The sequence below is a fragment of the Ochotona curzoniae genome, unplaced genomic scaffold (assembly GCF_017591425.1).
Source record: "Ochotona curzoniae isolate NIBS_2020 unplaced genomic scaffold, NIBS_Ocur_1.0 scaffold_2453, whole genome shotgun sequence".
NCBI classification, from domain to species: domain Eukaryota; kingdom Metazoa; phylum Chordata; class Mammalia; order Lagomorpha; family Ochotonidae; genus Ochotona; species Ochotona curzoniae.
In genome coordinates, this window is record NW_024467094.1 from 29,942,325 (window position 1) to 29,969,670 (window position 27,346).

The 27,346-nt window shown below is 55.9% G+C and overlaps 1 protein-coding gene across 1 annotated transcript; it reads right to left on the minus strand.

Moving 5' to 3' along the window:
• Window positions 1-22,345: 22,345 nt before the first annotated feature.
• Window positions 22,346-25,135, minus strand: LOC121170067 (elongin BC and polycomb repressive complex 2 associated protein). The gene has a single exon (XM_041000961.1). It carries the CDS (start codon window positions 24,843-24,845, stop codon window positions 23,688-23,690), a length of 1,158 nt encoding a protein of 385 aa, XP_040856895.1. The 5' UTR covers window positions 24,846-25,135; the 3' UTR covers window positions 22,346-23,687.
• Between the last annotated feature and the right edge of the window lie 2,211 nt (window positions 25,136-27,346).

The following is a 27,346-nucleotide window of genomic DNA, read 5'->3' on the forward strand; positions in this document are numbered from 1 at the left end:
GTGTGGTATATGCATGGTGTCTGTGTGTCTCTGTGTGCTGTGTCTGTCTCTGTGTGTCTCTGGGTGTGCTGTGTGTGTCTGTGTGTGCTCTGTGTGTATGTGTGTGGTATATGTATGGTGTCTGTGTGTCTCTGTGTGCTGTGTGTGTGTGCTGTTGTGTGTGCTGTGTGTGCTGTTGTGTGTGCTGTGTGTGTGTGCTGTTGTGTGTGCTGTTGTGTGTGCTGTTGTGTGTGCTGTGTGTGTGTGTGTGTGTGTGTGCTGTTGTGTGTGCTGTGTGTGTGTGTGCTCTGTGTGTCTGGGTGTGTGCTCTCTTCATGTCTTCAACCTAAGACTTTGGAGACTGTGCCTTTAATGCACATGCCTCTGGCGCTGACATCGACCACAATACTGAAACCTCAGCAGGCCCTTCCGATTGAGAGGTCAGACAGCGGAAGAGGATTAGGCAGGCCGTCTGTGGAGGCGTGGCCAGTGGTGGGAGGAATCAGGAAGTCGGCAGCACCCGAAGCCCAGGGACTGGAGAATTTGGAAAGGAAGCAAGATCCGCTAGGGCGCTGGCAGCAGAGGAGCCCACGGGCACCGACAGTGTCATGGTGCAGAGGGTCAAGCCACTCGGCTGTCGCTGGGAGAGCCAGCTCAGGTCCTGGCTGCTCCATTTCCCGACCAGCTTCCTGCTAATGAGCCTGGGGGAGCAGCAGCAAAGCGAGCTCTAGATCCAGATGGAGTGCCAGGCTCCTGGTTTCAGCCTGACCCACACCTTTCTGTTGTGGCCATCTGGAGAGTAAATTAGAGGAGGAAAGATTGTTCTTGTTTCTCTCTTTCAGTCTCTGTCACTTTTTAAGTAAGTAAATAAAAAAAATCGCTGAGAAAAACAAAAGTTCAGAAGAGTAATTCCCAATTCCTCTCACCTGACAGTGACCTCAAAGAATTGAGACTTGGGGCTGGAGTAGTGACTCAACAGACTAATCCTCCACCTGTAAGCACTGGCATCCCATAGGGGCACCAATTCGTGTCCCAGATGCTCCACTTCCAATCCAGAACTCTGGTTATGGTCTAAAGAAGCAGCAGAGGATGGCCCAAGTCCTTGGGACCCTCCATGTGAGCAAGACTCAGCAGAAGCTCCTGGCTCCTGGTTTTGGATCAGCTCAGCTCCAGCTGTTAGGCCATTTAAGGAATGAACCAACAGATAGAAGATCTTGTCTCTCCTCTGTAAATCTGTCTTTCCAATTAAAAAAAAATCCCTTTTTTTTTTTTAAAGATTTTCATTTATTTTTACTGGAAGGGCAGGTCATATTTATGAAAAGAAGGAGAGACAAAAAGATCTTCCAATCTGCTGATTCACTCCCAAGTGGCCGCAACAGCTAGAGCAGAGCCAATCCAAAGCCAGGAGCCAGGAGTTTCTTCTGGGTCTCCCACATGGGTGCAGGGTCCCAAGACATTGGGCTGTCCTTGAATGCTTTCCCAGGCCACAAGCCGGGAACTGGATGGGAAGTAGAGCAGCCAGGACATGAACCAGCACCCATATGGGATCCTGGTGCATGCAAGGTGAGGATTTAGCCACTAGGGGTAGGGCCTGCCTAATAGCTAAATCTTCACCTTGCACATGCTGGGATCCCATATGGACACAGGTTCTAATCCTGGCAACCCTGCTTCCCATCCAGCTCCCTGCCGGTGGCCTGGGAAAGCAATCAAAGACAGCCCAATGCCTTGGGACTCTGCAGCCATGTGGGAGACACAGAGGAGGCTCCTGGCTTCAGATTGGCTCAGCTCCAGCCATTGCAGCTACATGGGGAATGAATCAGCACATGGAAGATCTTCTCTGTCTCTCCTCCTCTCTATATCTGACTTCCCAATAAAAATAAATAAATTTGGTGTATATAAGTAAATCTTTTAAAAAAAAAAAAGAAAAGAAGGAGAACAATTGATTGGATATCTGTATGAGGACACTCTCTTGCATATTCGAGAGAGCTGCTTCCAGGCAAGGATGTGGAAACAATTGATGGGTTCCACAGACAGGCTTATGGGAACTGCCATAATCTCAAGTCAATTCCCTGTTGTTAATATGTAAACTCCTCCTTTATCCTATGTGCCTCTCAGTCTAGAAAAGCCTGATGCCACTAATGAACTTCAACTATTGAGCATAAGTCAGTAGTTCACATTGTGATTACTGGCTCTGTGCACCAAGTCCATTGCTGCTGGACAGACTGGGTCAGAGCAACCACTGATACTCAAGATCTGTGGCTGGGAGTGAGCCTGGTCAGGGAACTAAGAGGACACCCCTGCTGGGCTGCAGTTCCCACTGGTAAACACAAGAGCCAGCCCAGAGTCACAACTACAGTGTCCCCTGGTACAGCTACCGTGTCCCCTGGTGTGGGTGTGGACTAGGTCTGTGGTATGCCAGACTGGGATGGGTTCTGGCAGCCATTTGGTGCTCACAAGAGCCAGGGTAGATGTAGGATGGGCTAGGCTAGGTCTTGGAACCTCCTGAACCATGCAAGAGCTGGGTCTGAGGGTTGTCCATGCTCCATTGGTGCATGCATGAGCCAAAGTACTATGTCCATATGGGATCCCAGGCCTAGGTTGTAACACCCAATAGTAAGAGCTAGAATGGGTATGGGCTGGTCAGGCAAGGCCACTGTCCCTTTTAGGACAAGAGGTGGGCCAAATCAGGTTGGGCCAAGAACCCACTGGTGTATGCAATCTGCCACTGGAAATTGACCTGAGAGAGGAGCTGGGGGAACTCCTTTGTCAGCACAAGAATCAAAGCTGGAAGAAGCCCAGACCAAGCCAGGTTGCAGTACCCTCCAGCATATGTGTGGGTCAGATCTGGGAGCAAGCCAGGCTGGGCCAGTTCACAGCACATACTGGCAGATGTGGAAACCAGAATGGGGTGCAGGACAGGCCAGGTTGGGCCACAACACCAATCAGTTCACATTAGGGCCAAGAGTAGGGGCTGGCTGGGCTGGTCTAGGCTGTAACACCTGCCAGTATGAGCTATAACTAAGGGTAGGTTGGGCTGGGCCAGGTTGCAACATCTCATGGATGCCAAGGTGAGGTGTGCCATGCCAGTCTGGGCCATGGCTCCCACCAATACACATAAGACCCAATATGGGAGGCAAGCCAGGTAAGGGAGCCGCAGGGGTTCCCCTACTGGAACCCTGCTCTCACTGGTGAGTGTGAGAGCTGGGATTAGGAGTAGCCCAGGCTGGGCAGGACTACAAAACTCATTGGCCTGCATGTGAGCTGGGTTACTGGGAGAGCCAGCCTGGGCTAAGCAACCATATCCATTGATGCATGCATGAGCCAAAGTACAGACTGGTTGGGCTTTGCTACAGCATCAGCTAGCAGGTGTGGAAACTAGGAGTAGGTCCTGTCACGCTAGACTGTAGAACCACCTGGAAAGTGGAAGATCTGGGGCTGGGAGTGGGCCTAGTAGGGAAACTGTGGGCATCTCTTTGATGGGCTGCAGCTCCCATCAGTGACTGTGAGAACCAGGCCTGGGGGTGGGCCTGGCTGGACAGGTGGTGGCACCTGGCAGTAAGAGTATGGGCTGGATAATGGGTCAGTTGGATCAAGTTAGGCTCCAATGTCCATTGATGTGTACAGGAGCCAAATGGGATGCAGGACAGAATGGACCACTCTGCTGCACATACTGGCAGGCATAGGAACCAGGGCTGGGTGTGGGCCTGGTGAAGGATGTTGGGGGTCACTCCGACTAGACTGCAGTTCCCACTGGTATTTGTGAGGGCTGATATGGTAAGTAGGGTTAGGCTGGGCTGCAGCATCCAGTGGTTTGCTGATAAAGTTGGGGTTACCTCTGGAGAGGTTTCTTTGGGGACCCCCCAACTGGATTGCTGGACTCAGAACTCCAACCATGGGGAAAATCACAGGATCATGGACTGCATGTGTCAGAACGGGGTCTCAATGTTTGCGGAGGCCTGTGTAGTGCCCAGATGCTCATGGAAGACATGACAACCGTGAGGCCTGCAGAGGACGTCTAGTACCCCAGAGAGCAGAATAAATTGAACAGTTCTTCCGGTCAAATTTTGACAGCGAGTATCTGGGTGAATGGAGACTCTAGGTGGACTATGTTGGCAAATAGACTTTGGAAGGATTTGTTCAACCTTGGAGCAATGAAATCAATAGCATCTCAGAACTACCAAAACCATTCAAACAGTATCTTCAGAACATGCCCCACATCAGTGACCCTGGGATGACATTAGGTGGCCATCCACATTTCTGGGTACTGATGTGGTTGGGCTGCTGGGAGCAACCCTTGAGCTTTCTCTCCCCAACTTTCTCCAGATACAGGAAGAGAAAAGGAGATTGGGCCTGGAGTGGTAGCCTAGTGGCTAAAACCTCGACTTGCATGTGCCAGCATCCCATATGGACACAGGTTCTAATCCCAGGTGCTCCTCTTCCCATCCAGCTCCCTGCTTGTGGCCCGGGAAAGCATTTGAGGACGGCCCAAAGCCTTGGGACCCCGCACCTGCCTGGGAGACCTGGAAGAGGCTCCTGGTTCCTGGCTTCAGATCAGCTCAGCTCTAGCCATTGCAGGTACTTGGGGAGTGAACCAGCAGATGGAAGATCTTTCTGTTTCTCCTTTTCTTTGTAGATCTGCCTTTCCAATAAAAAGAAATCTTACCAAAAAATAATAATAAACTGAAAAAAATAAAAATAAAAAAGGAGATTGGAGGCCGTTGTCTCATCCACTTTCCCCTATTCCTCTACCCTCTCCAACTTAATCAATGGTCCACATGAGCATGCATCCTTCTCAGCTGTGTAAATGTCATAAAAAAAATAAAATAAATTTATTATTTAACAAAAGAAAAAAGAAATAGGGTTTAGGTGGGCGGGACAGACAGAGGTCCCTGTTAAGGCGAGAAAGGCAGGATGGGGGCCAGCCAAACTGCGCCTTTGACTTTAAAGGAGCATCATGCAAATCATATTCAAAGCAGCAAGCAAATGAGATGCAAATTGCATCGGGTATGAGCATCTGTTGCTTTTAAGTCAACAGCTCCAGCGCTATTGGGTGAGTCCTTCCCAGCTTACTTTCAGGGCTTGCAGGGTCTGGTAACCTGAGGGACAGCCTGTGCCTCTCCCGGCAAGGCAAACTGGCTCTGGCTGGCAAGGGGAGGGCTGCCTCCATGCGGGCATGAGTCACTGCTTCATGCATTCATCAAGTCCCTCCTCGGGGTGAGGGGCTGAGGCAGACAGGGTGGACAAACACACTCATTGTTTCCAACTTCCTGGAACACACCCTCTAGTGGGGGAAATCAACAGATCTATTTATTAATATCTTTTAGAATGGAGACCAGGCTTTTTCGGCCCCATGGGGAATTCCGTGCCTTGCAGGGTGTTCAGCAGCACCCCTGGGCTCCACCCATTAGAAGCAAGATCTGAGCTGGGACAATCAAAATATGTCTCCTGACATTGCCAAATGGGGGAGGCCAAGACCACCCCAGCTGAAGACCACTGTTCAAGACCCTCCAGCTGTGAGCCCTGGAGAGGGCCAGTTGACTCAGCAGACCTTCAAAGACCCACGCTGTCCCATGCTGTGGGGTTTTAACTTCACGGAGGCCTAGTTTTCTCAAATACTCATCTAAAAAAAAAAGAGGGGGTATGTTTTAGCATAGCAAGTTAAGCCACCTCTTACAGTGCCTACATCCCATATGAGTGCTGATTCAAGTTCTGGCTGCTCCACTATAGATCCAGCTCCCTGAAAATATACCTAAAAAAGCAGTGGAGCATCAGCTAAATCCTTGGGTCCCTGCATCCACATGGAAGATGTAGAGGAAGCTCCCCACTCCTGGCTTTGGCCTGACCTGGTCCTGGACGTTGCTGGCATTGGGGACTGAGCCAGTGCATGGAGAGAGTGTGTGTGTGTGTGTCCTCTCTCTTTCTCTGGGACTCTACCTCTCAATGGGGCCTATATATATATATATACACACAGAGAGAGAGAGAGAGCCAAAATATATATATATATATATATAATATATGGAGCTAGCATGGCGGCATAGTAAGCTAAGCCTGTCTGTAATGCTGGCATCCCATCTGGACTTGGGTTGTAGTTCTGGCTGTTCCACTTATCATCCAGCTTCCTGCTAATTGCCTGGGAAAGCCCAGGTCCTTGGGTCCTTCATCTACATGAGAAACCTAGTAGAAGCTCCTGGCTCCTGGCTTTGGATTGGCTCAGCATCGGTTGTTGGGACCATTTGGTGAAAAACAGCAGATGGAAGATCATTCTCTCCATCTCTCCTTCTCTCTGTGTAACTCTGCCTTTCAAATACAAATGAATAAATCTTTTTTAAAAAAAATTAAAAAATAAAACCTTGAAACGAGAGAGGGCAGAGTTGTAGCACAGCAGTTAAAGCCACTGCCTGTGATGCCAGCACCCCCTGTGGCCACTAGTTCATGACGTCCTGCTGATGGCCTGGGAACCTGCCACCACGTGGAAGACGCAAATGAAACTTCTGGTGTTCTGGTACAGGCCATCTGGGAAGTGAAACAGCAGATGGAAGATTTCTCTCTCTCTTTAATTCTGACTTATAAATAAGTACATAAATACATACATAAATAAAACTACCCTAATACTAACACTGGCACTGGGAATATATGCTGAAATCCAGTCTGGCCTCACAGATTTTTTTCTTTCTAAAGATGTATTTATTTGGATCCAACGCAGTGGCCTAGTGGCTAAAGTCCTCTCCTTGAACACGCCGGGATCCCAATGGGCGCCGGTTCTAATCCCAGCAGCTCCACTTTCCATCCAACTCCCTGCTTGTGGCCTGGGAAAGCAGTGGAGGACGGTCCAAAGCCTTGGGATTCTGCACCTGTTTGGAAGACCTGGAGGAAGCTCCTGGATCCTGGCTTTGGATCGGTACAGCACTGACCATTGCGCTCACTTGGGGAGTGAATCATCGGACAGAAGATCTTTCTCTCTGTCTCATCTTCTCTCTATATCTGACTTTGCAACAAAAATAAATAAAGTCAGATTTACAGAGAGTAGGGCACAGAAATATCTTCAATACGCTGCCTCGCTCCCCAAATGGCCGCAACAGCCAGAGCTGAGCCAATCTGAAGCCAGGAGCCAGGAGCTTCTTCCAGGTCTCCCAGGCGGGTACAGGGTCCCAAAGCTTTGGGCTGTCCTCAACTGTTTTCCCAGGCCACAAGCAGGGAGCTGGAAGGGAAGAACAGCCAAGACACAAACCGGTGCCCATATAGATCCTGGGGCTTGCAAAGGGAGGATTAGCTCATTGAACCATCACATCCAGCTCCATTTTCACTTTTTATTTGAAGGCAGAAAGACAGAAAGAGATCTCTGAGTCACTGGTTTACCCCTCAAATGCTTACAGCAGCTGTGGCTGGCCCAAGGCTGGAGCTCCAAGCCCTGAACTCAATCCAGGTCTGCAGGAAGGCTGACTGCAACCCAAGCACTCAACCTGCCATCACCCACAGCCTCCAGGGGTCGCCGAACATGCGCCCCCAACTCAAGGCTCCTGGCAAGGCATCCAGCCTCCCCCAGGCGATGTTGCTCCAGCCCCTGGCTCCATCTTTGTATCCTTCCACAACCCCCCTCCCTCCCTGCCGTCTGGTGGTCACTGTGATGCTGACAGTTCCACCCCCGCTTCCTTTTCATCAATAGCTCCCAGGAGTTCAGAAACTAGAGTCTGAAGCCAGAGGTGCGGTATAGTTCGGTAAAGCCACAGCATCCGATAGGGGTGCCAGCTTGTGTCCTGGCTTCTCTGCCTCCAGTCCTGCTCCTTGCTATTGCACCTGGGAAAGCAACAAAGACGGCCCAACATGGGAGACCAGGTTCTGAAGTTCCCGGCTTCAGAATGGTCCAGCCCAGGGTACTGCAGCCATCTGGGGACTGAATCAGCAGATAACAGATAGTTCTCTGCTCCCCATCCTCTCCCACCCCTTATCATCTTTCTCTTCCTCTCAGATAGAAAGAAACTGGAACAACGAGGTGTGTTTCAAACCATGCCCTTCAGGTCCTGAATCCTGAGGGGGCCTCTGGAAGTCTAGAGAGGGGGTGAGGGAGGAAGCGCTTCTGGACAGCTATCCCCAGCCCCTCACTCCAAAGCTGCCTGGGCAGCCCTGCTCGGCCCAGGTTTGGTTCCTATCCTTTGGACAAGAAGTTCCAAAGGACACTTGCAGACCCTAAGCTGGATGGGTTCCACCTGCTGAGTGTCTGCCTGAGTGGCCCTCTAAGGACCTGTTCCCTTCCTCCCATCACCCCGGGGCTGGTGGGGGCCTTACTTTCCCCAGTGACCACACTGGCCAGCCCAGGACTCCATGGATGTGGGCAGGGTGTACCCACGAAGGGACAGACCAGGCTGCCAGACTTCTGGCCGAGACCCCGAGGCAGCCAATGCGGACGAATGCAGTCACAACCCAGAGGTGGCAGAAGTAACTGAAGCTAGACACCAGCAAGGACTACCCTGCCTGGCAACCTGGAGAAGCAAGAGAGTAGATGGGACGCAGTATGGGATGGGAGGGCGCTCCCTATGGTGGATTGAGGGACAGTCACCGTCCTCCTGGCCCACACACACCCCTTTCCTGGGCTAAGCAGGTGACACCTACACACACAGTGCCAGGCTCCAACACTGGACGAGGCCGTACCCCATCCCTCAGTCTCAAAGACGCCCTTTCTCTGAGGGCCTTGCTAAGCAGCAACAGGATGTATGGGGACCTTGTCCCCTGGGGGCCTGGGGGCGGAGCAGCCTTCTCCCTCTGAGCAGGGAACCCTGCGGACAGAGGCACAATCAGGCGCTTCATGCCTTGTAAGCGCCAGGATGAAAGGCCTGTGTCTGTCTGCTCCCCACCCACCCCCCTGCAGCGTGTCGTCATCCATCTGCCCCATCCTGCCTGTTCAGTGCTTTTCAAGGGCCGCTGCCTTCAGGGCTCAGTGTGGCTTCCACTGTCTCAGCCTCTGGCAGGCTCATGTCCCCTCTGTCCCTCTCCCCAACCCCCACCCACCCATTGAGCTCCTGGCGGGCCAAGATTACAGGTACTGCCCAGCCCAGGTGTCTTCCTGCCTGTCTCCTCCTTCCCGCTCTGCAGTCCTGCCTGTTGGGCCCTCTTCACCTTCCCACGGAATCTAGGGGCTCCCCCTCCACCACCTGCCAGAACCTCCACTGCCTCCCAGAGCACTAAAGTGGCCAAGACATGGCAGAACCGTGAAGTTTAAAAAACCAAGTTCAAGGACCTGGCGCGATAGCATAAGTGGTTAAAGTCCTCGCCTTACATGCGCTGGGATCCCCAATGGGTGCCAGTTCTGATCCCCACAGCTTCGCTTCCCATCCAACTCCCTGCTTGTGGCCTGGGAAAGAGTTTCTGGCTCGTGGCTTCGGATTGGCTCAGCTCCAGCCATTGGGGCCTCTTGGGGAGTGAATCATCGGACAAAGATCTTCCTCTCTGTCTCTCCTCCTCTCTGTATATCCACCTTTCCAATAAAAATAAATAAATATTTAAGAAAAAAATATAAGTTCAAGTCTAGGTTTCCCCTTCCGATGGCTGCATGACGCAAGAAGGGGGTGCTCTCTGCACAGCCAGCAGGGCTTTTCCTTCAGGTTCACCTGCCCTACCCGTCCCCTCCAGCTCAGTGCCGGAGCCCAAACAAACTGCCAGCCAGGAGCTGGCATCAGTGACATCAGAAGCTCGTTCTGCCACCACCATCGCCATCCGTGAGCAACCTGACATTCTGACGGCTTCACACCACCGCCCAGAGCTTCAGCTAGAGTGCTTCCTGGATGAAATATTCAACATGCAAATCCGAGACAGTGCCTTAACGAGCGACAGACTGCACGACCACAGCCTGGCAAGCGAGCCACATGCCGGCCGGGGGTGGGGGCGAGGTATATATAGACACAGGCTCAGGAGCTGTCTGCGCGAGGCTCGTGGAAAGCAGCGAGCGGCAGAGATGGAAAACTACTGCAGCAGCCTCCAGCTGGGGTGGCCTGAGGTCGGCGGGCAGCGGGCTGGTGGGGAAGGGAGGTCAGGAGGAGCCCCAAAGCCGAGCTCGAAGTGGGGAGTGACAAAAGGCCTTTGTGCTCGGGGGTTCTGTTCAGAGGGGCCAGAGACTCAAGGCAGGGGAGTAAGCATTTGATTCTGGAGAAAGCAGCTGGACGAAGCAAAGGCCAAAGGATGAAGAAAAGGAGCAGGAGGGACGGAGGAGGCAAGGATGGTAGCAGGGAGGGAGCTGAACCCACATGGTCGGGGGTGGGAGGGATGTCTTCAATAACCTGTCCCCCAGGCTGGGGCTGGGAGAGTACAGACTTCAGCCAGGGTAAGGTGAAATTGACAGTGGTACTTGTGAAACTTTAGTGTGCGCAAGGATCTTGCCGAGTCTGCAACTCCCAGTGCGACTTTGTGACGCCAGCACTGCTGGCCACAGACCCCTGCGGAATGGCCACTGTCTGTGAGGAGTTGGAAGAACATGGGGCTCAGGCAAGGCCAAAGGGACCCAGTCTCATGAGAAAGAGCCCAAGCAGACCTTGAATTCCTGGGGCCAAAGAGGCAGGGAGTCCCTGGGGGGATTCCACGCTAGTCAAACCCACTATGGCCCAGAGTGAGACAGAGTCCGCTGTGGCTACAGGTGATGTCCTCGTTGGCCAAGAGTGAGACAGAGCTGTCACCAGGGCCGGGACTGATCTAAAGAAGGGGTTGCAGGGGTGGCGGGCTGCTCATGATGCTCCAGGGCTTGGGAAGCCAGGAAGGGCAGGGCAAGGGCTGGGGCGTGAGGGGTCTGGCGGGAGAGGTGGGTGGGGAGGATGGAGAGGAGGCGCTGCGGGCTCCGCCAGCTCCCAGGCTGCTGGGAGCCGCTGCCGTGGGCAGAGTGCTACTTGGCTGGGTCCCGGCTTGGAGGTGCTGAGAGGGAAGGTGCTGATGCTGCCAGCAGCGCAGATGGAGGAGGAAGTGGGAAGCTGGAGGCAGGGCAGGCACGGGGCCCAGCACGGGAAGGCTCTCCTTCCCGCCCCCAAGAAAGCCTGGTGTGGGGCAGACACACTGCCCTGTGCAGAGCCCAATACTGGGCCTCACTGCTCCCAGCAGGCATGGCAGACAGGGGGCCGAGGGCAGGGCTGAACTCCAGGTACAGGGAGGTGCATCCAGTACCGAGGGAGGACACAAACCAACACCTCCTGGCTGGGAAACTCAAGCGCCAAAGCAGCCAGGAGCCTCACTCTCTGGTATAGGAGGCCCTTGCACCGTTGCCCTGGCTAAGGACAGGAACCCAGCTCTAATGAGGCCTCTCCATGTGAACAGAGAAAAATAAAACAGGAGCCCTTGATGCTTTGTGCCCTATCAACTGTGTAAAGATTGACAAAAATAAAGAAAAAAAAATAATAATAAAGCAGGTTACCCCTGCACAGGACCATGATAAATACAGCAGCATATTTGGAGCTTAGTGTCCATACATTATAATATATATAATATAATACAATATAATATAATATATTACACATTATAAATATATATTTATATTTATGTATTTGTGTAATTATATATCATAATATATAAATATATTGTGTCTTATATATTGTGTTATATCATATTATATTATTGGATAATATGTATATTATTATTATTGGAAAGGTAGATTTACAGAGGAGAGACAAAGAGAAAGATGCTCCAAATGGGGGACTCCTCAGGCTCTCTCACATGGCCACAGAAGCCCAAGGATTTGGGCCATCATCTGCTGCTTTCCCAGGCCACAAGCAGGGAGCTGGATTAGAAGTGGAGCAGCCTCGCCCAAGCCGTGAACAGAGGGTGGGGGACATAGCCACATTCCATTTGTCCACTGTCAAGGGTTGCTGGCTATCACTGGCTGCGCCCCATAACAGCTCCTGGCTTTGGATGGGCTCAGCTCCAGCAATTGGAACCATTTGGGGAGTGAATCGGGATTGAAGACCTTTCTCCTTCTCTCTGTAAATCTCCCTTTCCAATGAAAATAAATAAATCTTAACAACAACAACAACAAAAAGTGGAGCAGCCATGAACCCAGTACGGCAGCCTAGTAGCTAAAGTCCTTGCCTTGCACGTATGGGGATCCCTTATGGGCACCGGTTCTAATCCTGGAGGCCCCACTTCCCATCCAGCTCCCTGGACCCAATGCCTTGGGACCCTGCACCTGTGTGAGAGACTCGGAAGAGGCACTGAGCTCCTGGCTTCGGGTCAGCTCAGCTCTGGCCATGGCGGCCACTTGGGGAGTGAATCATCAGACGGAAGATCTTCCTCTCTGTCTCTCCTCCTGTCTGTATATCTGACTTTCCAATAAAAATAAATAAATCTTAAAAAAAAAAAAAAAAAGGAAAAAAGAAGTAAAGCAGCCAGGACACTAATCAGCACTAGCAGGTGCAGGATTAGTCTATTGAGCCACCATGCCAGTTGTGTTTTTTGTTTTTGTTTTTGTTTTTTAAGATTTATTAATATATTCTATTTAGTAAAAAGTCAGAGAGATGGGAGGTAGACAGATTTTCCAAATGCTGTTTCACTGCCCAAGTGGCCATAACAGTGAGATCTAGTCTTGGCCATAGCCAGGAACCTAGAACTCCATCCAGGTCACCTACATGGACGACAGGTACCCCAGTTCTTGGGCCATCTTCCATTGCCTCCCCAGGTGCATCAGCAGACAGCTGAATTGCAAGTGGAGCAGCTAAGAATCCAATCAACAATCTGATATGGAACATGGTGGGCTGCAAACAGAAGCTTAGCTTGCTATGCCACACTGTTAGCGAAATGAACCCTGATCTCCTGTCTGATGAGGTGATTCCCAGGCCCGTGCGCCACTGAGGCGAGAGGCTCCTCAGGCTCTGCCTGGTGTTTTCTGTCTGTGACCAGCAGGACGTGGAAAAGAAAGCGAGGCCAGAGTGTTTTGCTATGGCAGATCTGATGAGTTCTGGTGGGAGAGAAGGGACCCTCCTCCTGACCAGGGCATTGGGCAGCCATTGCTTGTACCTGCTGCTGCCCCAGGCAGGGGCACTGGTGTCTGTCTTCCTCCCTCTGTGTGCCTCCTACCGCACAGTGCTGATGCCCACCCCTCAGCCCTCTGGGAGGCGACTCAGCTGCCCGGTTAGCTGTCCTTGTGTCACAAATGGGGGACACAGCAGTCACAGGGTTACGACATGAATGGTCATGCCTGGAGGTCTCATCCCCACCCCCACCTCACCCGCCTCCTCACAGCCTGTTTTCCTTAAGATGCTACACACTGAAGGGAACATGCAGGGGGACTGGACTTCCAGAAAAGGGCAAAAACATCCCCCAGCACTACCCGCTTTTCCTGGGAGCTCACCAGCCCAGCCCCGCTGACCCCACTTCACTCCTGCTGCCTCCTGGTCTGACCTGGTCCTTGCATAATCCAAAGGGCAGGTGGTGCCCCACTCCCCAGGAGCCTCCCCCTTGGCCACACCCTCCCCAACCCCAGCCCCTCACCCTCCGGGTCCTTCCCTTACTCTTCTCCTACCCCGCCTTCCCCTCCCCTATCACGGCCCTCAACCAGACTCCCTCTTCCCAAGACTGGAAGTTGCCTCCATGCACCTGTCTCAGGCTCCCCCACTCCTCTGTCTTGTTCTTGCACGTGTGAGCTCATGGGGGGTGGGGAACACATTTTTTCTTCTCTGTCTGCTTGAGCTCTGGGTCCCAGCCCATGCCCCTCTGCAAAGTGCCCTCCTCAGCTGCTGTCCTGTGTCCTCTCACAGTCCCCTGCCGTATCCTGAACCGTCTTCTAGATCCTTCCCCATAGAAGTTCCTCAAAAGAGATGCCTGCATTAGCTAGGTCTACTTCTTGCCACTTCCCATTTACTCTCCATGCTGCTGGCAGGGTTCACCAGGGGCCACCATGACCTCCGGCCAAGGCCAGTCTCTTCCTCCTCTGTGGATTTCACTTTTTTTTTTTTTTAAGATTTACTTTAGTTTTATTGCAAAATTAGATGTACAGAGAGAAGGAGAGACAAAGAGGAAGGTCTTCCGTTCAATGATTCACTCCCCAAGAAACCACAACAGCCAGTGTTGCACTGATCCGAAGCCAAGAGCAAGGAACCTCCTTCCAGGTCTCCCATGTGGATGCATCTTTTTTTTTTTTAAGATTTTTTTTTTTTTGAAAAGCAGATTTACACAGAGGAGAGACAAAAAGAAAGATCCTTCTGCTGGTTCACTCTCCAAGTGGCCTCAACAGTCGGAGCTGCGTTGATCCAAAGCCAGGAGCCTGGAGCTTCTTCCAGGTCTCCCATGCAGCTGCAGGGTCTCAAGACTTTGGGTCATTCTCTATTGTTTGCAAGGAGCTGGAAGGGAAGTGGAGCAGCCAAGACACAAACCAGCACCCATATGGGATTCCTGCGCTTAGAAAGTGAGGATTTAAACACTGAGCCATTGCACTGAGCTCCCCCATTCTCCATTTCTTTGGTTTTTTTTATACGTGTATTTTTAATAGAGAGATTTTACTTTTGATGATGTTTACATATTTGATCAGGGTGGGAAGGATTGAGGATTAGGGGAAAGTGAGCAAGGCCATTGTTTCCACATTTTTTTTTTCTTTTTCTTGAGTCTAGGGGAAGGAGAAACGGTGGGGAGCCACATCCAGCCGCCCAACTCCGTCATTCCCGGGGGAGGGAGACCAGCCACGGGATGTCATCCCAGGGAACATCCCAGCGGAACATGCTCTGAGGGTCCTGCTCAAGTCGTTTCAATAAACGATCTCACCATTCCCAGAATAAGGAGGTCCTTTAAGGTCCATCGGCTGACAGTCCACCTTAGAGTCTCCATCCAGCCGGATACTTGTTGTCAATGCTTGCCTGGGGTAGTTGACCAGTTTGTTCTGTGGTATCAGATGTCCTCTGCAGGCCCCAGTGGACTGTCATATCCTCCCTGTGCTTCTGGGCATGTCGTCCACCGCGCCATCCGAGCCACTGGGGGAGGCCCAGCTCTGCCACACGCACTCCATGGTCACACCACGGATCCTGCGATTCTCCCTGTGGTTGGAGCTCTGAATCCAGTGTTTCACTTGGGGCCGATCCCCAAAGAAGCCTCATCTGAAGTGATCCCAGGCCTCTCTTGTGTCTGCTTATCAGTGCAGAGTCCGGCTCAGTCCATCACCCACATAAGCCTATGCCAGCACCGGTAGTTTGCAATTGCTAGATCAGTCCTGTCTCCTGCCCCATTTCTCATGTAATCCAGTGGGTGCTGCGGCCCAGCCCAACCCTGCACACCACACATGTGGCCCTCATGTACACCAACAGTAACTACAGCCCAATCGGAGTGACCCCCAGTAACCCCCACCAGGCCTGCCACAGCCCTGGTTCCTGTATTTGCCAGCATGTGCAGTCTGTCTCCTATCCCATTCAGGCCTTGTACATGTCAATAGGAGTTGAAGCCTGGCTCAACACACTATCCAGCCCATACTCATGTTGGCGAGTGCCACCGCCTCTCTCCGATGCTCCAGTTCGGACCCAGCTCCCTGCCCTGCACCTGGGCAAACAGCAGAGAACTGCTCAAGTGTTTGGGTCCCTGCACCCACATAAGAGAACCAGAAGAAGCTCCTGGCTCCTATTTTTAGCCTGGCCCAACAATGGCTCTTGTGGTCATTTGGAGAGTGAACCAGTGAATGGGAGATCTTTCTCTTTCTGTAACTCTGCCTTTAAAATAAACAAATACATTTTTAAAGAGAAAGGGAGAGAGACGAGTTAAGGTGCCAGTGCCCGTTGAAGTACCTGGCTCCAGCTTCTTGCTAAGGCAGCCATGAGCAATGAGGCACCGAATTCCTGCCACCCTCATGGGAGATCTGAATTGATTTCTGGCACCTGACTTTAGCCCAGTCCAGCTTATTTCATTGTCCTGCTCCAGTGACCCTCCTGGGTGCATGGAGAGTCAGCTCCCACAGGTTTGCGGAGATCTGGCCTCCACCCATGGTGCACGGAGTCTTCTGTCTGCCCCCTCGGGCACTGTTGGGGGCATGAAGGGGAAAGGGCATGCAAGAAGGGCAGAGAGGGCAGCCAGGGCCACAACCACAGCCCCCACCCACCCATCTACAGAACGCCCCATGGCCACAGCCATAGCTGCTGCAAGGGAGCTGGGCCCCATGGGGAGTGTGGGTCTGGGTGGAGCACCAGCAGCAGGGGTGGGTAGCTGAGGAGGCGGGCAAAGCTTCCCACCTGCTCTCTGGCAATGGTGAGTGCTCCAGGCCTGGACTCCACCTGGTCCCACTCCATAGTTCTGTCCTGTCCTCCATGGGTCACCGCAGCCTGGATCTCTGTTGAAACCAGCCAGCCACCAAGGAACTCTTTAGCCTCACCCCATGTTCCACCTGCATCTAGGGCTCCTCCCTCCTCCCAGCTGCCGCCCCACCTCCCCCATGTCCCACAGCAGGCTCCAACCTGCTGCAGATACTGGTGCAGCCCTGCCCTGAGGCCCCCATCTCTCTGTCCCTCTCAAGAGGTATTGATTTACCTGAAAGGCAGAGTTACAGAGAGAGAGGAGAGAAACAAAGAGAGAGATCAACCTGCTGATTCATTTCCCAAATGGCAGCTGGGCCGGCCTGAAGCTGGGAGCCAGGAGCTTCCTCAGGGTCTCTCCAGTAGGTACAGGTTCCAAGCACTTGGGCCATCCTCTGCTGATTTCCCAGGCACATTAGCAAGGAACTGGATAGAAAATGGAGCAACCAGGACATAAACTGGCACCCACGTGGGACGTGGTTATCACAAGCTTTATCCATTACACTTCAGAGTTGCACACTGCCCTCTTTTTTTTTTTTTTTTTTTTTAGTTTATTTTATTCACTTAAAAGGTAAAGAAAAAGGGTCCAGTGCAGCAGCCTTGTAGCTAAAGTCCCATATGGGCGCTGGGTCTATAGAATCCAGAGGCCCTGCTTCCCATCCAGCTCCCTGCTTGTGGCCTGGGAAAGCAGTCGAGGACAGCCCAAAGCTTTGGGACCCTGCATCTGCATGAGAGTCCCAGAATAGGCTCTGGACTCCTGGCTTCAGATCAGCTCAGCTCTGGCATTGCAGCCACTTCCGGAGCGATTCAGTGGATGGAAGATCTTCTTGTCTGTCTCTCCTCCTCTCTGTATATCTGACTTTCCAATAAAAATAAATCTTAAAAGAAGGTAGAGAAGCAGAAAGAGATCTTCCATCCCCATGTGGCTGCAACGGCCAGGGTTGGGCCCTGGATGAAGGCAGGAGCCTGGACCTCCAGATGGGTCTCCTCCCACACACGTGACAGGTACCCAAGCATTTGGGCCGTCCTCCACTGCTTCCCCAAGCACAGGAACTGGAAGCCAGACACTCTAATATGAAGTGTCAGAGTCTTAAACAGCAGCTTAGCGTGCTGTACTACCATGCCAGTCCCAGCCACGTCTCACCTCCTCCCTGGGCCATTACTTCCGGCCCCCAGCTCCACCCACACAGACAGGCAGGCCACACACAAGGGCTCCGCTGAGCTTCACCTCTTCTCTAAGTGCTAGAATCAAATGCTGCCTGGACAGTCTCACTCAGGCACCCTAGACCACACACTCCTGCAAACAGACCCCAGCATGCTCCCAATCTGGCCTCTGACATGGTCAGCTCCTGGGACAGCCTTGTGATGCAGCAAATTAAACCTCTGCCTGCAGCGTCAGCATCCCAGGTGGGTGCCAGCTTGAGTCTGAGCTGCTTCACGTCTGATCCAGCTCCCTGCTCATGTGCCTGGGGAAGCAGCAGAGGATGGCCAAATGTGTGGGCTCCTGTGCCCAGGCAAAAGACCTGGAAGAAGCTCCAGGCTCCTGCCTTTGGACTGGCCCATTCAGCCACTGTAGTTAGTTGGTGTGGGGGCGTTGATCAGCAGATCTAAGACCTCGCTCTCCTTTCTCTTTCTCCTGCCCTCTCTGTGTTAACTCTGACTTTCAAACAGATTTATTTTAAAAAACCATATCCTAGCATTTATTCACTTTTTAAAATTAAAGACATTTATTTCTTTGAAAGACAGAGTTGCAGAGAGAGAGAAAGCCACAGAGCAAGATTCTTGATTTCACTTTCCAAGTGTCCCAACAGCCTGGTCTGCACTGGGCTGACCCCAGGAGCTTGGAAACTCCATCCAGACCTCCCACATGGGTGCAGGTCCCCAACAGCCATCTTCCACTGCTTTCCCAGGCTCACTGACAGAGATCGGAAGAAACTGGGACAGAAACTGGTATGTATGCGGGATGCCAGTGTCGCAGAGGGCTGTTTAACTCACTGGGCCACAGCGCCAAGCCTCCTGAGCTCTGTCACCTGACACCCTCCCCCATCCAGATCTCACCTTTGTCATTGCACCTGCACTCACTTCACTCTCCTCCACTTGACCCCTGCCTCTGTCCGCACGACCACATGGGCCACAGTAGACGCTCCAAATGCAAATCTGGTTGTCATAGGCCTGCTCCACAGCAAACCCGCCCCTGCCCGAGCCCTGGCCTCTCCCCGACCCAGTCCAGCCTCTGGCCACACTGATCTCTCTCGCCTTCAGTCCTCCCGGCTAGGATGCTCTGCCTGCTCTCCACGTGGCCTGGGTCCCCCTTCCACCCCAATCTGTCATCCTTCCAGGTTCTTTATCTCCTAAGCTTGGCACAATGCCCAGCACATAGCAGGCGCTCACTAAATAGCCACTGGACAAACAGCAAGCAAAGGAGTGCGTAGGACTATCACAGCCTGCCTAAGCTCCCCGGGAGGCTCTCTTACACTGCTTACCCTGACACTCAAGATATTTTACAGGGCCTGGCGCCATTGCCTAGTGGCTAAATCCTCACCTTGCATATGCCAGGATCCCATGTAGGCACCAGTTCTGGTCCCAGCTGCTCCACTTCCAATCCAGCTCCCTGCGTGTGGCCTGGGAAAGCAGTCGAGGGTGACTCAGGGCCTTGGGACCCTGCACCTGCAGGGGAGGCCCAGAAGAGGCTCCTGGCTCCTGGCTTCAGATCGGTTTAGCTCTAGCCATTGCAGTCACATGGGGAATGAATCAGCACATTGAAGAGCTCCCTGTCTGTCTCTTACAACTCTTTTATGGAAAATAAATAAATCTTTACAATAAAGAAATAAAAACTGGGTCCTGTAGCTTTATACATAAAACTAAAACTAGCAACAATCCAAGCCCCATCCACAGGAGAAGAGAACAGAGGAGCTTCGTAACAGAAAACAGAGCATGGCTTTACTCACCAGCAAGCGGGAGACCCAGGCACAAGGCTAGCCCCACACTTACTCATCTGAGTGAGAGAGAGAGCAAGCACACATCTCCCATCCACGGGTTTACTCCTCAAGTGACTGCAGTGGCCACAGCTGGGGGGCCCACATGGGGTCTCCTGCATGGGTAGCAGCATCCCAAGTATGTAAGCCATTGCCACTGCCTCCCAGGGGCCACACAAAGACAAGGTGGAGTCAGAGGTCTGGTACTCCAGTATGGGCCGAGGGCCTTAACTGCTATGCTAATAGCCCATCGCAAATGCTATTGTTTTTAAGTGCCATGATTTTGTAGTAAATCATCGTGGCTAGACAGAGTCACGCACAGCCACCAACCCCCTGGTTTGAGGCTCAGAGAGGGTGAGGCACTCAGCTGGAGCCACCCAGCACCCATTGGGATTGTGGGGGAAGGGTGTGAAGATTCCACACCCTAAGAAGGAGAATGCCTGTCCTATTTTGCCCTCCTCGAGGGGCAGGCTATGTTTCTCTGGCCTCCACATACTGACCAGGGGCTAATTCCATACTGTCAGACAGCAGGGTGGTCGTAAAGAACAGGAATTCCAATTGCACAATTCTGCAGCACACACAGCCTAACCCTGGAAGACATTTAATCCGACCCACTGTTTCCCAGCCGGACCAACCCTTCCTGATGTTGGCAGACAGCACCATCTAGTGGACACAATCTGAAACTGCACTGCAGCCAGTGCCATCCACCAAGTCCTTGCACCCTGGTCTTTTTGAAGCAAACCTCTGAAAACACCATGCATGCATTAAGCACTTTCTGTGTGCAGGACACTGACCCAGAACATAAGGGGGAAAAAAGTGAGGATACAAGATGGCTGTAACGGAGCACAAGAGAAAACTGCCCAAGCCACCCCCATTTTCATCTTAAATAAATACCATGAACCACACAGGATGACTCGGCACTACGGACAGTGTCTTCTCAAGAAGTGCAAAGACTGTGAAGTGGCTGCTGCGTGGGACTCCCCGTGAAGGCCAAGGCAATGAAAGGAAAGCTTGGGTCTAGAAGATTCTTCCATAGAGAGGGGAGTAGGTAGGGTGGGACTCCAAAACCCAGACCCTCCCTCCACACTCCACTGACATTCCCCACTAGACACAGCGGCTCTAGAGGTGGCTTGGGTCACTTCCAGCCAGAGAGACCAAGGAGAACTGACTGGAGGAGGAAGCTTTTCAAATAGAGACAGGAGTAGGGCTCTGGGGAAGGAAGCCCACAGAGGGGTCGAAGGCATGAAGGAAGGCTTCAGCTCCATTCCTGAGGACCTGGCAGGCTGCATTTAATGACATCAGAGAGCTCTCTGGATACGGAGGTGGCCTGTTCTGAGCGGTCAGCCAGGCAGGCAGGCACTGACTGTGAGGGAGTGCAGGTGGGTGAGGTCTTGGGGAGCAGAGCAGCTATGGGTCAGGCTGAGAAGGTGGGGGGCTGAGTACTAGGGAGGTGATGGGCAATGAGACCCCGCGCTGAGGGTAAGGGGAGGAGGACTGTGGTGGGCAGGGGCTGGGGACAAGGAGCTTGGCTTTCAGCTGGGAAGGTCACATGGACTGGAAGGAAAGGCAGCAGGTAGAGCCCTGCCAAGTCCCCTAGCATCCTCAGGCTCCTCCGTGAGAAAGGGAGAAGCAGAGGAGAGCCTCGTGGAGATGGACAGCATCGCAGGCCACAGGCCGGGCCGAAGGGTAGTCCCTGGAGCTGTGCTAGGACCATCACAGGAAACCTGGCACAGGCAAGAAGTCAGGCTGCCAAGGTTAAAGGGGCAGGGGGCAGAGGGGGAGGGACGGCCAAGGCTCCCAAGAGAAAGGGGGAGATGGTAAGGAGCTGGAGAGAGAGGGGTGGAGGGGGAGACAGACTCCTGAGGAGAAGGAAGGACAGAGGCCCAGAGGCTTGGGGAGAGGGGACCCTCACAGTCTGACCAGGTAGGAGAACTCTGTAGGCAAAGAGACCAGACACAAACCTGGGAATTCCACATTCCTGACCAATGCTAGAGAAGCCAGGACTGCAGGTGGAGAGCCTGGACCTGGGAGGGGGAGGGGCAGCTTCCAGGAACCCATGGGGAGAGGAGCATGGCCTCCTGGGGGTCAGCTTGCTTAAAGCTCAGGTCAAATGCCCCCATCTCCTGGCTGCTGCTGGACAAGTTGTGGTCCGAGCCCAGCAGGGCCGCTGCCCCCTGCACCCCCACCGGGCTCCTCTGCAGCTTCCTTCCCCCAGGCAGTCTAGCAAGCTGTTTCCTCTCCGGTAGGACTTTCAGTAGTGAGTGAAATGGTGAAACCCAAAAATACGCATCCATGTCGTAACCCCAACCCCTGCCACCTGCCAGCTAGGCCTTGTTTAGGAAAACCGGTTTTTGCAAACGGGATGACATTAGGAATGCCCAAAGCAGCACGTGCTGGATTGCTGGCCTGGCCCTAAAGCCACCCCGGAGTGTCATTGGGATAGAGGCAGGGCTGGCATGGGAGACAGGAGAGACCCCAGTTCTGTGGCCACAGCGGGGTGTGGGGGGGGGCAGCAGCTGGCAGGGATGAGGAAGGGGCGGCCTGCAGCCTCGGAGGACACCTGCACCCGCGGTGGGCGCAGTGACTCCAATTCCCCAGCAAGTGCTAGGGGTGCTGCCACCTGAGCAGCTCCCAGCCAACCCAAGCTGGCAGGGGAGCTCCCAGAATGGCCAAAAGGTGTGTTTTTTAACTCACCGCCCAAACCCTCCCAGGTTTGTTATTAACCCCTTCCCTGGCAGGGGGTAGGGGAAGGACGGCAGGTCCAGCTTCGGTTCCCCAGCCCCCCACCTCTTGCCCCCTTGGCCGCCCCACCCGAGCTGCGGCCAGGGAGGATTCCTCTGTGCAAACATCACCCCCTCCCCCCGCCCCGTGAGCCCCACCCACCCCTGCCGGCTCCCGTCCTCCCCTTCTCCAATTTTGGGGGGGCCTGATGAGTGGCTCCCCACAACAACCCTGGCCGGGACACGAAGACACACTTTCCCATCCCTCCTCCCACTGCCCTCCCCCTCCCCACAGCACAGCTGGAGGGGGGAGGGGAGGTCAGTAGGGTTCATAAAGGCCAGATGTTAAGGAGGGAGCAGCGCCCACCCCGCGCCCACCCTCACCCCCAGGCCAAGAATAAGGAGAGGAGACAGTTTTTCCAACAAACAATATTTTTGAGCTCCAAACACAGTTTTCCTCAAGAATCTGCTCTATGCAAACAATAACAACTTTTTACATGGCATTTTCACAGAAAAGGAGACAAGTCCTTCCCCGGCATCACACTGGGGACTCTTCCGCCTTCACCCCTCTTGGGGGGGAAGAGGGTGTCGCTTGTTAGTGCCGCGGGGCTCATCGCGCCCCTTTGCTGGCATGCACTAACCTCACCTGGGCAGGGGAGGGCCGGCGAGGCCACCCCTGTCTGACTCAAGGGCCTGTCCCTCCATTCGGCCTGGAAAACACAACCTCTGACCCCAACCCTAATCCCCTGGCCCTGCCCCCTTCGGATCCATCAGACCCCTGACAGCGCCCTAAACGCCCGCAGCTGAAGGGGAGGTTGAAAGGACCTCCGCTGGCCCCAGGCCCTCTCAACCCCACGCCGTGCCCCCTGGGAGCTCGGTTGCAGCTCCCGGGGCTGCCCTGCCGCCCCCTCAAAGGGCAGAGCTTGGGCGTCTTCCCTCGGCCCCTCTCTCCATCCGTCGGTGATGGCTTCCAAGCGGAACTCATTTTGTCCGATCTTGATTTCTCCCACTTTCCACTACTCTCCCTGGGGTGCCACAGGCCCCATCCCCAGGCGAAAGCAACATTTTGTGACAGGGAATGGCCACTCAGCCCTGTCCCTTTTATCAGGGAGGGTAAACTGGGGCAGGTGGAGGGAGGGTCTCTCACCCACCAGACCTTGGGAACCCAAAGCAAGCAGCAAACTCGAAGGTAAACTCCCAACACAGGACAAAAGGGAAAAGCTGGTGGTTAGGGCTGAACATCTGACCAACTCGGGGTCACCTGAACTTGGGGTGGGGGGGGCGGAATCTTCCCTGGGCTCCAACTACTCCTCCCCTCCCCCCGGCCCCGGCGGCGCTCAGCGTGCACGGGAAGGCCTGAGGCGGAGTGAAGGGTTAAAGGCCTGGGCCGTGGGGGTGGGGGATGCCCCCAGGGAGCTGCCAATCACCTCCCCGCCCCCACCCCGGCCCCCGCACCCCCAGGCTCGCCCACCGACGCGGAAACAACCGGTTTGTCCATCACCATGGACGGTCTCTTCTTTTGGTCTTTGAGCGGTGGTCTCCTTCGCTACCCGTGGGGTGGAGATCCGAGGGGGAGGGGGAGGGATGCAATCTGTGACACTCGGCCTTTTTCGGTAAAGCTTTCGCCGAAGGGGAGGGGACGTCACGCCGACCCCTTAGGTACTTGAAGATCGCTGTCACTCGTCCACTGAACCAGACGGTGCCGGGCCAATCCGCCCGGCGAGCCTCCTCTTCCCCCACTCCAACCAGCCTGCAGTTTGGGAGGTGCCCTGGGCCTCGCGCGCTCAGGGATCCTCCAAGTTGATCCCCCAGAACTTGAGGCCGGGGGGCTCAGGGACGGCGGGCCCCCCTATCTGCCACCGCCACACTGGGTGGGCCGGCGGCGGCCTGGCGTTGCCCTGCAGGCGGAGCGAGGACGCCGGCCCCAGGTCTCCGTCCTCGCCCACCACCAGGGCCGGCGGGCAGGGGAAGCAGTCCAGCAGGCTGAAGGTGCTGGCGGTGGGCAGCGTCGGCGCGGGCCGGCGGGGCTGCGCGCTGCGCTGCGGGGGCGCAGGCCGCCGACGCTTCTTGGCCGCTCCCCGCGCCGGCCCTTTGGCCGCCGGCCGCTCAGGCCCCCGGCGCACGGGCGGCGTGTCCAGGGCGAAGCCTTTGGCGTAACACCAGAGCTTGGAGCGGCGGATGAGACGGTCGAAATGGTCCTGGCGGAGCTCGGCGGCCACGGCGGTGGCCGTCGAGGGGTCGGCGGCCCCGGCCTCCGGGGCGCTCGGCGGGGCCTCCTGGTCGACGGCGGCGGCCTGGTCCAGCGGAGATGGCTCCGGGGCGGGCCCGGGACCCGCGCACTCGGCCGAGGAGAGGCCCGCAGGTGGCAGCGGAGGCCCGGAGTCGCGCTCCGGAGGCGGGCTGCTGGCTGCGCCCGGCTGGGACTGCAGAACCGGAGCCGGCCGAGGCGGAGTCGAGGCGGAGCTGGTCGGAGATTCCCGAGGGCGCCGGGGCTCCGGGCATTGGCCCGGAGGTGCGCAGGAGCGAGCGACGAAGTGCGGGAAACTGCCTCCGCCCTCGTCTTCCTCTCCGTCGCCACGGCCGAGGCACACGGCATCGTCGGCATCCTGGCCGGCCGGGGGCTTCGGCTCGCTGGCCCGCCCGGCCTGTCCCCCGAGGTGCTTCAGGCCATCCGAGGCCCAGCCGCCGGAGCGCGGCGGGGTACGAGGGCCCGGCAGCACCGGTGTTCGCTGCGGCGGTGGCGGTGGCGGCGGCGACTCCGCCGATCCCGGGCCCAGAGAGGACGCCCGGGGCTTGGCGAGGGCGCAGAAGGCAAGGGCACGCAGGCACAGCGGAGAGAACTCCCGGGTCCCCCGACGCGGCTTCCGGGGTGTGGGGGAGCAGGGCGACCCTCGCGGGGACGCCGGCACCGCCAGCCGGGCAGGGGGACACAGAGTTTCCATGGAGCAGCCCGCAGAGGTGGCGACCGAGGGGGCCCGGGTCCCAGCGGCCGGATGCCTTGGCTGCCCGAAGAGCCCACGGGCGTGGAGAACATCGCCACCCCCCCTGGACGGGGAGGTCTCTCTCCTCAAGCCCTCGCGGGGTCCGCACGCCCCGGGCCGCAGAGCTCCGCGATTCCCCGCTGCAGCTCGTCACGCGGCCCTCCCGGCGGCCGGACGCCTGGGTCCCCCGCGAGTCCCGGCGCGCTCGGCCGCCCTTCCTGCCGCCGCGTTCTCCGGTCAGCTTCGGCGGGAGCCCACCCGCACCTCCGTCTCCCCGGCTCTCTCGCCCCGCGCGGAGCGCACAGGCGGGGACGAAAACAAAGCGGCCGGCGGGCGCGGGGAGGCGGGAAGGACCCCGGCCCCGGCACCCGGTGCCCGGGCCCAGGCGGCGGGGAGGGCGCCTTCCGCCCGCTCGGCTTCTTTCTTCCCCGCTGGCTCCCGGAGACCGCGTTCTAGAGAACTGCCCCCTCGCTGCCCCAATACCAGCGCCGGGGCCGCGAGCGCGCCGCTGATTGGGCCGCCCGGCCCGTGACGCGCGCGCCGACCCCACCCCTCCGGCGGCACCGCCCCCGTCCCCATTCCTCACACAGACACCAACACGTGGACCCGGCGCGGCGGCGGCTGGGAGGGCGGCGAGCGGGGAGCGGGGGGACCGAGCACGGGGGGCCGGGGGACCGAGCGGGGAGCGGGGGGCCGGGGAACCGAGCGGGGAGCGGGGGGACCGAGCACGGGGGAGCGGGGAGCGGGGGGACCGAGCACGGGGGAGCAGGGAGCCGGGGGACCGAGCGGGGAGCGGGGGGACCGAGCACGGGGGAGCGGGGAGCGGGGGGACCGAGCACGGGGGAGCGGGGAGCCGAGCGGGGACGGGGCTGGGGAACCGAGCGGGGAGCGGGGAACCGAGCAGGGAAGCGGGGAGCCGAGCCGGGAGACCAAGCACGGGGGAGCGGGGAGCCTGCAGCCGGAGACCGAGGGGCCAGCGCCCCGTGGCGTCCTGCGCGCCCCAGTGACCTTTGACGAGAAACGCTTTTCACATCTGTGAAATGGGTTCCCAGAGCTGCCGGGACCCGGCCTTCCCCCCCACCCTCAACAAACTCAAAAACAGTGCTGGGGTCACAGCGTGAAGGGAGGCTATGGCCTAAGGGGGTCAGGCCGTGCGCGCAAAGGCAAGGCTCGTGCGGGTGGGGCGTTTCCCCGCCTCTGCACTCGCTTGAAAAACTTTGCAGTTTGAATGTTTAGGAAGGTGTGCTCACCCCTCACACACACACACACACACACACAAAGCGTCAATTAGGCAATGCAGAGGACGCACGATCTTCCATCTTTTCCTTCTGAGGGACTACAGCCGTCCCAGGACTCTGCCCTCCGAGGCCTGACATGCAAAAAAAAAGGGGGGGGGCTGAGGTGAGGACACATACCCCTGCCCCCATCTGGGCAGGGAGAAGACCCCCAGGACCGGCTGTGGTGCAGCCCTCGCCCCCCCAGCAGCTTCGCCTCTCCCCTCCCCCCAGCGTCCTCCCTTCCCGCCCTGTAGAGTAACAGGAGAGTCTGAAGGGGGTCATGTTTTTTTTCAGGGTCCGCCTCCCCTGGCGTGGTCATACCCAAGTGTCTAGAGCAGTTCAGGCACAATAGGAAAAAACTTGTAGGAAGTAGAGCCCGACGCTCGTTTTCCGTCTCTCGGCACTGGAATATAGCTGCTTCTCTCCCATGGCAATGCGGAGATGGGTATCCGAGAATGGGGACTGGATTGTGGGCGTGCTTTTTTCCCAAGCCGCCTGTACCCCACAACGTGTCCGTATTATCACAGCCCTAGGCAGGAAGAAAGAGATGGGCGGCTGTAGCTCCCCCATCTCCTTTCTGCTAGGCCAGGCGGGGCTAAGAGGGTGTGGAGTGTTTTGTTGCTCAAAATAGCCCTACTATGTCATCTGCAAACGAAGTGTACAAGGCAGCCACCCTCAGGGTGGTGTGGTCCTGCCTGGCCACCTGGGTCCAGACCCTGACTGCCCCCAGAGCCTTGACCTCAGTCTGCACACACACACATACATAGAGGAAGGTTCTGGAAGGGACAAGAGGTCTTCACTGCATGCCTGCCTGAGGCGGGGGCTCAGTCCCAGCTACAGGAGCCCAGACTGGGGAAGGCGCCTTCCTGCACGTTTTTCCAGTCGGAACAAGTTGAGTGTCCATGATGCACAGCGCAGCCTCTGCCCCTGCCAGCCCCACCCCATCGGGGAACCCAGCGAGGGTCATTACTGTGGAGAGTCCCTTGTCCTGCCGCAGGAATCCTCCCTGTCTCCCTTTCCCATCCTCTAAGTCAGCACCCCAGAATACAGCGAGGTGTCCTGTGAGCTTACATCTGGAGCCGCCCCTTCTCAGATGACGTGGACTCAAGGTGCCAGCTGTGCCACCCTGAGCCAGCCGCTTGGACCTGGAGAGTCGCAACATCCTTGCCCAAGGAGGGAGGACAG